This window comes from Anomaloglossus baeobatrachus, chromosome 6 (assembly GCF_048569485.1).
Source record: "Anomaloglossus baeobatrachus isolate aAnoBae1 chromosome 6, aAnoBae1.hap1, whole genome shotgun sequence".
In the NCBI taxonomy this organism is placed as follows: domain Eukaryota; kingdom Metazoa; phylum Chordata; class Amphibia; order Anura; family Aromobatidae; genus Anomaloglossus; species Anomaloglossus baeobatrachus.
In genome coordinates this window covers 541,381,492-541,393,713 of record NC_134358.1, presented here as the reverse complement: position 1 = coordinate 541,393,713, position 12,222 = coordinate 541,381,492, and the positions used below count along the sequence as shown (strand labels likewise).

General features: G+C 43.5%; 1 protein-coding gene across 1 annotated transcript in view; it reads left to right on the top strand.

Moving 5' to 3' along the window:
* Positions 1-12,222, top strand: part of NMT2 (N-myristoyltransferase 2) — a 100,530-nt gene that overhangs the window by 86,204 nt on the left and 2,104 nt on the right. The window contains exons 10-12 of the mRNA XM_075316835.1: positions 8,038-8,208; positions 8,461-8,628; positions 11,674-11,811. Coding sequence (XP_075172950.1) covers positions 8,038-8,208; positions 8,461-8,628; positions 11,674-11,811 — 477 coding nt within the window. The remainder of the gene's footprint in view (positions 1-8,037; positions 8,209-8,460; positions 8,629-11,673; positions 11,812-12,222) is intronic.

Sequence of the window (12,222 nt, the reverse complement as noted above, 5' to 3'; positions counted from 1 at the left end):
CTCAGCAGGTGTGTCAGGCAGCTACCTGGTCTAGTCTGCACACTTTCACGAAACACTATCAGGTGCATACCTATGCTTCGGCAGACGCCAGTCTAGATAGGCGAGTCCTTCAGGCGGCTGTTGCCCACCTGTAAGAGGGGGTCGTTTTTCGGCTCTTTTTATCGAGGTATTCTTTTACCCACCCAGGGACTGCTTTTGGACGTCCCAATTGTCTGGGTCTCCCAATGGAGCGACAAAGAAGAAGGGAATTTTGTTTACTTACCGTAAATTCCTTTTCTTCTAGCTCCTATTGGGAGACCCAGCACCCGCCCCTGTTCCCTTCGGGCTGTTGTTTGTGTACACATGTTGTTCATGTTGAATCGTTTCTTTTGGTTCATGGTTTCAGTTCTCCGAACATCCTTCGGATTGAATTTACCCTAGACCAATTTATAAGTTTCCTCCTTCCTGCTTTTGCACCAAAACTGAGGAGCCCGTGATGCACGGGAGGGTGTATAGGCAGAGGGGAGGGGTTACACTTTTTTTTTTTTTTCCAAAACTTTTTATTAATTTTCCAATTTTTTTATAAACATAACAAGATATTCAAGGTTACGCAAGGAAAAACATTTGTCTGACAATATGTGACATAGTAGGGTGCAATGCCCCAACTTGATATTTTAAACTGATTATCTGATTGATATGGTCTCTATTAAACCAAGGCAAAAGTACTAAGAAATAACAGACGCGATACAAGTCAATTAGAGTCATTAAGCCCCTAAGCCAACCCCGAATGCTTCCAAATTTTCTGGCACGTCTTGTGGCTACCTTAGCGTCTCGTCTCCCTTTCCTCCGGAACCCACACCTCCGTGATTTTCAATTTACCCAGTTTGTCCTGGATATCATTCAGAAGGTACCATTCCGATTGTATAAAAGGTGTCATCAGATTATTTATTTCTCCCTGAGTAAATTGACTTTCAATGAAATTTCTCCATTTCCCAAAGAACTTGGGTGTCAACCTGTCTTTGTCCGTTTCCGCTTCCACTTTCTCCAGCCTCAATAAATTATGTAATTCCCCGATGACCTCTTTTATGGATGGTCCCTCCCTTTGTATCCAATGCTTTAATATGGACCGTTTGGCTATCATGGCTATGTCATGTACTATTGTATATTTCTTCTTTCCCGGCATGTCCGATCCCCCTCTTACTCCTCCCTCAAAGGAATGGAAAATCCACACCATTAGCTCTAGATTTCCAGAAATTCCCCATGTTGCCTGGACAAATAATCTAACTTGATTCCAGAACCTGTGAATTTCCTTACACTCCCATAGTCCATGTAGCATATCTGTTTTTTCTCTTTGACATTTAGGACACCGCATATCTCTTCCCGGAATGTTGAAGCCCATAATAGCCCTGTGTAAAATTCTAAATTGGGTGTCTCTCCATCTCTCATTGGTAACATGTTTCCGCATCTGTACCCATCCCTTCAATATATCCCCTACAACTTCCTGCCCTTTCAATTGTTTCCCCCACGCTGTTAGAGTACGGCTGTCCTCCCCAGATATAAGCATTCCCCGAAATGTTCGGTAAATTTTGGAAACATTTACACTTGCTACATCACTTTCCATAAGCTCATCAATCAAACTCTTATTCAATTCCTTTCCAAGCTCCCCCAAATCTACAAAAACTCCATGCTTCAGTTGTTCATACTGGATGATATGTGAGCTATTAAGTTCATACTTGTCAAGCACTTCCCGTCCTGTCAGCCACCTTCTCTCCTCCACATTCATGACATCCTTCATTCTCTCGACGCCCTTCTCTTTCCATCTAGTAAATAGCTTATTTTCCCGTCCCATGGGAAAGTTCGGAGATGCCCAGGGATTTAAGTACTTAGATACTTTCCATGACAGTCCCAATTTCTTTCTTACCAGTTTCCATGTTAGCATAGTGTCTCGGAATAAGATTGAGTTCCTTATATGCCCATCCGCCCTGGACAATGGGGAGTGTAAAATGGACGCCAAATCCCACGGTGATGCATACTTGGCTTCCATGCCATAGTCTGAGTGCCTGCTTGTTCCTCTCAACCAATCAAACACATGTCTCATTATACACACCAGGTTATAACCCCGAACATCCGGGAAACTAAGACCTCCTTCCTCCGTTGACTTCATCAATGTTCGTAACTTTATTCTAGGTTTCCTTCCCCGCCATATAAAATCCGCATACGCTGAGTTGAGCCTATTTACGTCCCTCAGTTTTAGCAATATCGGGATCGTCTGGAATGGGTACAACAGTCTAGGAAAGCTCATCATTTTTATCAGGTGGCACCTTGCCAGTAGTGGTAGAGGCAGACCCTTCCAACCCTTTAGTTGTGCTATAATTTTCCTAATTAGTGGGCCATAATTCATCTCGTAAATTGATTCCACTGTTCTTCCTATATGAATTCCCAGATATTTAAGTGATGTCTGTGCTATAGGAATGCCACATATACAACCATCCCTTACATTCCCCCCTTTTAGGAACAGGATCTCACACTTTTTTTTATTCAACTTGAATCCTGAAACTAATCCAAATTTTTCAATTAGGGCTAGAGTCTGTGGCAAATCCACGCTAGGGTCCCCCATATATAGTATGACATCATCGGCAAAAAGTGCTGTCTTTATTTCAGTTCCCCTTACCTTAATCCCTTTAAAACTATTCGGGCCCTGCAATATTCTTGACAATGGTTCAATGGCCAAGTCGAATAGGAGGGGAGATAGCGGGCAGCCTTGTCTTGTTCCCTTCATCAAAGGGAACACGTCTGATAAAAAACCTGGAGTGTGTACCCTAGCTCCCGAGTTAGCGTAAAGATTCCTAATGTAAAGCCTCATTTTGCCTACAATCCCTGTGGCCTCTAGTACTTTGTCCAGCCAGCTCCAATTTACATTGTCAAACGCTTTTTCTGCGTCGAGTGTAACTAGAGCGGGTCTTGCCCCCCTCTCTATCTGATCCAATCTCACCGCATCCACCACTAGTATTGTCTTCCGGATATTAGTGACAGCATTTCTCCCTTTAATAAACCCTACCTGATGCTCTGTAATGATCCTTGGAAGAATCATGGCCAATCTATTAGCCATAATCTTAGATATTATTTTTAAATCCTGGTTTATAAGTGATATGGGTCTATAACTAGAGGGATCATCCAGGTCTTTAGTTCCCTTAGGGAGTAATTTGATATATGCTACGTTTGAATTTTTAGGAATTTCCTCTCCTTCCAAAAATGCATTAAATACCGCAGTTAAATCTGGCGAGATCAGATCCCTCATAGCCTTATAAAACTCGCTGTTAAAACCGTCGGGGCCTGGTGCCTTGTTGGTGTTAAGCTCCCCGATTGTTCTAGTCACCTCCTCAACTGTGATATCTGCATTTAGGTCACTCAGATCTTCCTCTGTTACGCTAGGCAAGTGCGCTTGTCTTAACCACTCTGCCTCGTCAGTCATGTCATTGTTTCCTGGCCCATATAGTTTTCTATAAAAATGTCCCAGCAATTTATTAATTTCCTTAGGATCTGTGGTCACCTCCCCCCCCTTTCTTTTTAGTTTGGAAATCACTGTCATTTTCCTGCTACCCCTTGCCAAATTTGCCAGCATCCTCCCCGCCTTGTTGCCAAATCTATGTAGCTCTGCTTCCCTGTGCGACCAAAATAATTGTTCCTTTTTTGTTGCCCATTCGTCGAACCCCCTTTTTGCCTCCAACCATCTGTCTTTCGTCGTGGGAGATCTATTAGCCAAATACTTTGTGTATGCTACCCGCACTGCTTCACTCTGGGCATTATAATTCTCATTGGTCTTCCTTTTGATCATGGCCGCATATCCAATCAGGCGACCCCTCAAAACCGCTTTTGCCGTTTCCCAGTATAGCACTGGGTTCCCTTTGTGTTCCTTGTTTTCCTCTGTGAATTCTCCCCACCACTCTCGTAATACCCTGTGGAAATTATCTTGTCTGAGAAGAAATGATGGAAATCTCCATATGATATCTGTACCTCTCTTGAACTGCTCTCTGATACCCAATCTCAACGGACTATGATCAGATATCACCATGTTTTCTATCACACATTCTTGTGCCCGATTAACTAGGCCTTGAGAAATCCAAAATTGATCAATACGCGACCAGCTATCATGAGGATGCGAGAAGTGTGTATATTCTCTATCATGCGGGTGAGCTAATCTCCAGATGTCCTTCAAACCCACGTCTTCTAATGTCACATCCCTATGGTCCGGCCTTCTGTCCACATCCCCTGTCCTCTCCTTCCCCCTCCTCCTGTCTTCAGCTGAGTCTGGAACTGTGTTAAAATCACCTCCTACTATGATGTTGGTCTCCCCATCTGCTAGTATGCTGGCCTTTATGCCATCATGAAATATGCTCTGTTGGGAGTTTGGACCGTAAACATTATAGATACTTAATTTACCCGCTGGACTAATGATTGTTAAATGCTGCCACCGTCCCTGGTCGTCTGCCTCGTGTGTCACTACTTCATGGCTGAGCTGTTTATGTATTAGAATCATTGTCCCCGCTTTCCTACCTTGTGCCTCTGCCCCATATACAGTACCCACCCAGTATTTCTTCATGCGGAAAAAGTCCTCCTTCCTCAAATGCGTTTCCTGTAATAATGCAATATCTGTTTTTAGTCTTTTCAGATGTCTTAGTATCATTGCTCGTTTGTTAGGAGATCTCAAGCCTTTCACATTCCATGTAGTTATTTGTACCATATTTGCCTTTGTATTTTGCTCTTACTACTTCCTCCCCTGTGGGCCCTGAACTCACAAGAGACGAGACAATTATTACCAGGTATAGAATTTGCCCCCCAGGCTTGATATATCTTTTCCCCACCTTGTATGTATAACAAATATAACAATAAACAAGTAACTGTAGAACACGTTTTCCCTTCTGGGAAATTTTTGGCTCTTTTCGCCATGCTGATGACTTCCCCTTTTCCTAGCCAAACTGTTGAGCTCCCTAGTCACCCCCCTTAGAGTATACGTTCTAGCCCCGGATTCACATGAGTCACATGAACAAGCCTTAATTAATGGCAAAAATAGTACAGTATGACAAAAACTCTATAAGGACTTCAAGTCCAACTTAGCTCTATTTTCTGGTGGTCATCCCCGCACTCAGAGCAGACAGATCCACTTCATTTACGCCTGGAAGTCGTTCCTGGACAAAGGCGAGTGAAAGTAAGAATGAAAGTGAATCTGGAAGTGGAGCTGAAAGTAAGCGTGAGACTGAATATGCGAGAGAAAAAGAGTGAGACAGAGTGCGTGAGGTACTGAAAGTGAGCGTGAGACTGAAAATGAAACTGAGTATGTGAGTGAGTGTGAAACTGAAAGTAAGCGTGAAACTGAAAATGAGACTGAATATGTGAGGGAGGGAGAAAAAAAAAAAAAAAAAAGTGTGAGACTGAGAGTGAGTGTGAGTGTGAGACTGAACGTTAGGAGTAAGACTGAAAGTGAAACTGATAGCAAGCGTGAAAGCAAAACTGAACATGAGAGAGTGAAATCAAGAGAGTGAGAGAGTGCGAGAACAGGACCAGCAATATCTAGTTCAGTTCAGTTATCATGAACCATTTCCAACAGTTAGTCTCTGTGTTCCGAGCGAGGATTATTTTGTTGTTTTGGGCTCAATCTCCTTTCCTCTCTACTCTCCACCCGCGATTGCTCCTCAAAGCTTCTCGAGTCTTTCCCTGGGCCTCTTGGAGATCCTCCTCTGCTGGTCCCTTCTCCATTGTTTCCTCTTTTTTGTCCATCAGCCCGATTCTTATCTTGTTCTGCCATGAGAGTACGCTCTGCTTCTTTAAAGTCTTTGTAATATGCAAACGAGCCATTAAGATTTCTGACTTTCAGTGTGGCAGGGTATAGCAGTTGGCACTTGACTTTTTTGTTATACAGGAATGAACATACTTTGCTGAATTCTTTTCTCTTTCTGGAGACTTCTGCTGAATAATCGCCGAAAATTAGCAGTCTGTTGCCTTGGTAATGCAATGGTCGCTGTCTGTCTCTAAAGGCCCTCAGTATTTCCTCCTTATGTTTATAATCAAGATATTTGACTATCACTTGTCTAGCCCTCAGCGGGGCTTTCTTGTTTGGGTTTGGATCCTCTCCCCTATTCGCTTCTTGTTGTCTCAGTGGTCCCACTCTGTGCGCTCTTTCCACTCTGAATTTAGCCTTAATGCCCAGGGCCTGAGGTAACTCCTGTTCACATATGTTATCCAGCTGTCCCAAAGATACCGATTCTGGCAGCCCCACAATGCGCAGATTATTTCGCCTCGATCGGTTCTCTAAGTCTTCCGCTTTATCTCTCAAATAATCGTTAGATTTCACTAGAGCTGCTATTTGCTCTTGCATAGCCATTATTTTCTCCTCTGAGTCAGATATTCTCTGCTCTGTTTCTGCCAGTCTAGATGCATGTCCACTAATCTGCTTTTGCATAGCTGCTAGGGATGTTTGTATGGCTGTTTCAATGGCCACTTTAATCTCTTTTGACAGCTGTGATGTCACTTCGGCAGCCAATTTTTTATAATCAACATTGAGCTCTTGTGCATGCTTGTCTTGGCCTGCAGGTGGTGCTGGTTTCTTAGTTCTCTTATTCTGAGCTGGGGATTTTCCACCCTCCCCCATTTGTTTACAGTATTTAGATAATGGTGTGGCCGGCAGTTTCTTGTTTGCTTTAGAAGGAATGTTACTGTTTCTGACATGCAGCTTCTGCTGGCATTTATCATGATTAGACACCTTATATTGCATGTCTAAGTGATCAGTCCGGTCTCCTGCGTCTCTGGCCACTCTTTGCTTGCTGCACTCCTCCTCCTCTCTTTCTTGTTCCTCCATGTCCCCTTCCTCTATCCATTGTGTTTCTCCCTCTGCAATCCCCTGCAGCGATTTCTCTCCTGCTCCATCCTCCCCCGACCCCCCGCTCTCATCTCCTTCACTTCTCCCTCTCCTGGCTTCCATTACCACATCTTGCACTGGGGACTCTGGCTCCTCCTCCATCAGGCTTGTAGGTGCCATGTCAGTCTCCTCTTCTCCCCGCCGGCAGTCAGGATCTCCACTCCTGCAGGTCCCCTCACCACCACCAGCACTCCTCAGTAAGTACCGCTCCATAGCTGTGTGCTTCCTGCTACCAGACGTGCTGCTCTCTGCTCGCTCACTTGCCCGGGTATGCTGTTTATCGTCGGTTTCTCAGAGGGGTGTCGGGAGCTTCTCCTCTATGCTGCCTCCTCAGCCAGGACCGGAACAGGAAGTCCTCTACACTTTTTAAAGTGTAATACTTTGTGTGGCCTCCGGAGGCAGAAGCTATACACCCAATTGTCTGGGTCTCCCAATAGGAGCTAGAAGAAAAAAAATTTACGGTAAGTAAACAAAATTCCCTTCTTTTTTTTCACTACGGACATTTCTGCAGCGATTTAAAGCGCACATGTGCTCTTCAGATCGCTGCAGAAATTTCTGCAGGGCTAGTACGCAACGTGCGCACATAGCCTTAACAGCAGGGATCAGAGCGAGCTCCGATCACTGCTGTGTAACAACTTTTTTTTTTTTTTTTTTTTTTTTTTTTTAATTCAAAGGATTCGAAACTGGAGATCAATCTGGATCTCATTTATTTTTATACACAGCAATATTTAAGTATACAGAACAAAAATTCCCAAAGGCGCCTACAACAATAATGTGAAAAAGAAAGAACAAGTTAAAAAATAAATAAAAATGGAAGTTTAATCACACCGCGTTTCCCATGTTCCCCTTCATTACCGGGCTATTTTATGTTTTTTCCTCCCCTTATTCCAAGAGAGATAACTTCTTTATTTTTACATCCATATAGCGGTTTAAGGGCTTGGTTTTTGTGGGATAAGTTGTACTTTTGAATAAAACCATTCATGTGATGCACTTGAACGCAGCAAAAAAAAATTCCAAGTGCACAACAATTGCAAAAAAAACAAAAAATCCAGAGCTCCGAATAGTAATGGGGCGCAGCTATTAATATGTAACACTACTTTTTTTTTTTTTTGTTTTTTTTTTTTCTCCTCCCGTCTAATAAAAAGGCTACAAAGACTGCCGGGCTAAGGCCAATGGAGAAGAAGGACATCCCCATGGTCCAGCAGTTAATAAATCACTACCTGAGTCAGTTCCACCTCGCTCCCGTCATGGATGAAGAGGAGATTTCACATTGGTTTTTCCCTCAGGATAACATCATTGATACGTTTGTGGTGGAGGTGAGTGTCTGCTCCGGCAGTGAATCTTCTCGGTGCCGTGATCAGTCGTTATCGAGGCATTATACGGGGGAGAGGACTTGCCCCTTACAACCCCATGACCAGATCACTGTGACTATCGTCCATACGAAGACACCCGTGGACCTAACGGGACAGTGTATATTTCTATAAAAAGGCACAATGTAGTAAAATATCTGTGGTTGTGGCATAAATGGAATTTATGGACCCCTCCCGTATGCACCTCTTTTTCCGCAGAGCTCCACCGGCGTATTGACGGACTTCTTCAGTTTTTACACATTACCTTCCACGGTCATGCATCATCCGGTGCATAAAACTCTCAAAGCCGCTTATTCCTTCTACAACGTCCACACGGAGACGCCCCTGCTGGACCTAATGAACGATGCACTGATTATTGCCAAATTAGTAAGTGGATTGTTCACAAATTTCCACCCCCCCCTCCCTCCGTCCCTTTCTTTTTGATTCTTAATGATCTGCAATATTCAATAATTACATCGTGTGCAGAATTTTTAGGCAAGTTGTATTTTAGAGGATTTTTTTTTATTATTGATCAACAACTATGTTTTCAATCAACCCAAAAGACTCATAAATATCAAAGCTTAATATTTTTGGAAGTTGGAGTGGGGTTATTTTTTTAGATTTGGCTATCTTAGGAGGATATCTGTTTGTGCAGGTAACTATTACTGTGCAGAATTATTAGGCAGCTTAATAAAAACCAAATATATTCCCATCTCACTTGTTTATTTTCACCAGGTAAACCAATATAACTGCACAAAATTTGGAAATAAACATCTCTAACATTCCAAAACAAAACCCCCAAAAAATAGTGACCAATATAGCCTCCTTTCTATGATGACACTCAGCAGCCGACCATCCATAGATTCTGTCAGTTGCTTGGTGCAGCAGCCACCACAGCCTCCAGACACTGCTCCGAGAGGTGGACTGTTTCCCCTCCCTGTAGATCTCACATTTTATGAGGGACCACAGGTTCTCTATGGGGTTCAGATCAGGTGAACAAGGGGGCCATGTCATTATTTTTTCATCTTTTAGACCTTTACTGGCCAGCCACGCTGTGGAGTAGTTGGATGCATGTGATGGAGCATTGTCCTGCATGAAAATCATGTTTTTCTTGGACGGTACCAACTTCTTCCTGTACCACTGCTTGAAGAAGTTGTCTTCCAGAAACTGGCAGTAGGTCTGGGAGTTGAGCTTCACTCCATCCTCAACCCGAAAAGGTCCCACAAGTTTATCTTTGATACCAGTACCCTACCTCCACCTTGCTGGTGTCTGAGTCGGAGTGGAGCTCTCTACCCTTTACTGATCCAGCCTCTGGCCCATCCATCTGGCCCATCCAGAGTCACTCTCATTTCATCAGTCCATAAAACCTTTGAAAAATCAGTCTTAAGATACTTCTTGGCCCAGTCTTGACGTTTTATCTTATGTTTCTTGGTCAGAGGTGGTGGTTTTTCAGCCTTCCTTTCCTTGGCCATGTCCCTGAGTATGGCACACCTTGTGCTTTTTGATACTCCAGTAACGTTGCGGCTCTGAAATATGGCCAAACTGGTGGCAAATGGCATCTTGGCAGCTTCACGCTTGATTTTCCTCAATTCATGGGCAGTTATTTTGCGCCTTTTCTGCCCAACACACTTCTTGCGACCCTGTTGGCTATTTGCCATGAAACGCTTGATTGTTTGGTGATCACGCTTCAAAAGTTTGGCAATTTCTAGACTGCTGCATCCCTCTGCAAGACATCTCACAATTCTGGACTTTTCAGAGCCCGTCAAATCTCTCTTCTGACCCATTTTACCAAAGGAAAGGAAGTTGCCTAATAATTAAGCACACCTTATATAGGGTGTTGATGTCATTACACCGCACCCCTCCCCATTACAGAGACGCACATCACCTGATATACTTAATTGGTAGTTGGCTCTCAGCCTATACAGCTTGGAGTAGGACGACATGTATAAAAAGTATCATGTGATCAAAATACTCATTTGCCTAATAATTCTGCACACAGTGTATTGCATGGAATCCAATGTTTTAAAACCATCGTCGTTTGATGCCTGCTGAAATTTTTGCAACTCTGATTTGGCGGCAGCGTGTGAATGTGCCCTAAGCCCATTTTTTTTGCTCCATTATTGCCATGAATGAATTCCTCAGTCCCTTCCATTGGATAAACATGGCGCTCCGGTATGTACAATTATTGTTTTGCCCATTGGATATAGGATTTCTGTATGTTGTATTGACTTTGCATTACGGGGTTGCCCATTAACAATATATCTCCTATACATCGGATAGTTTAGATTTATGACAGCTTGGAGTCCTTCCCGGACACTGGGACTGTCGCCAGTCAGAACAGGTGTCCCAATATTTTCAGTATGAGTGGATGTCACAGTCGTCTCCCTGATTTTAAGAGACTAGTGACAAGTTTAGGACTGCAGCCTCTCATTTCCATCTGGGACTCTACATTTAAACAAAGTAGTTGTGTTTCCCAGCAATCCTTGCTGATTATACAATCCAGTTGTATTCTGGCCGCCTTGGTGGAAGGTTCTGCCGAGGATAACTTGGACTTCATCTTTTTATTGGTGTTTCCCCGGTTCGTCTTTCCTTCCCTTGTATCTTATTAGTGCAGAGGTGAGTCCAGTGAACCTCACCTGCCTCTCACTAGTCAGGACATCTATGGTTTTTCTCAGGGTCATAGGTTCCTGTTTGGCAACAGTTGCGGATACTGTGTGGGGACAACTGTAGGTGAGAATAGCCCCATCTACCCCTCTCACTAGCTCGGGGACTCTCCATTATCGAGTCCCTGATGTTCCCTTTTTTTGTGTCCGACGCCCATAGGTCTAAACGCACATGCCACGCTCGTCTTGGCAAGTGTGACAGTTGAGCATTATTGAGCATGTGCGATCTCTGCTCCATTCACTGTCTTTAGTGGTCCTACATGGTCAATAATGCTTAATCACCATAAGAGGATTTTGGGAACCCTATTCTCGTGTTCCGTGGGGGTCCCAGTGGTTGTACGTCTATTTATCCTTTGAACAAGTGATACATGTTTAATGGGAGAAGTACAAAATTATTTTGGTTTCCTGGTACATATAGGAGCCCGGAGTTAAAGGGGTAGTCCTCAGTAAGTGATGGCTTATTGCTAGGTGATCATGTAATGACTGGTTGTCTGACTTCTGGGACCCCCACAAATCTGAAAATCAAAGGGGGGGGCACAGTGCTACATCCTTTCAATGGAGGTGAAGGAGGCCACACAACCATTGATTTATTACATGATGACTGATCTTAGCGGTTGTGCCATCACTTGGTTCCGGAGAAGGATTTCTTCTAGTCATGGACCAGTCCTCATTTTGGCTGTAGGAAAAAAAAAAAAAAAGTGCATTGTTTGAAAAGAAAACCCCTAACTCGTATTCTTATTAATTTGTCTTATTCCCGTGTCTCGTGCAGAAAGGGTTTGATGTGTTCAATGCTCTGGATCTGATGGAAAACAAAACTTTCTTGGAAAAACTAAAGTTTGGCATAGGAGATGGCAATTTGCAGTACTACTTGTTCAACTGGAGATGCCCCGCTATGGAGTCTGATAAGGTGAGCATATACCTACAACGGACGGGAACATTTCGATACCGGGAGATGTTTGACGGGATCCTGACTATATACCTGCCTTAGCTGTCTCCATATTGCCTCTGCAATTTAGGAGATAAGGTCACAATTTATTTGTACTACAAGATCAAGGAACACAAAAAAATTGACCCCCCCCCCCCTCTTCACTCATACAGACCTCAAACACTTAGTATAGGTTTGGGGAGAAAAGACAGGACTTTATCTCTGGCAGGGCAGTCATTAAAGGGGTTGTCCCACCATTACATAGGTGTTAAATGGAATCTGTCAGGTGATTTTCTAGTACAATACAGTGGAATCTTGCTTAACAAGAACAATCCGTTCTGGGACTGTGCTTGTTAACCAAGTTACTCGTTCAGCAAAGCAAGATTTCCCATA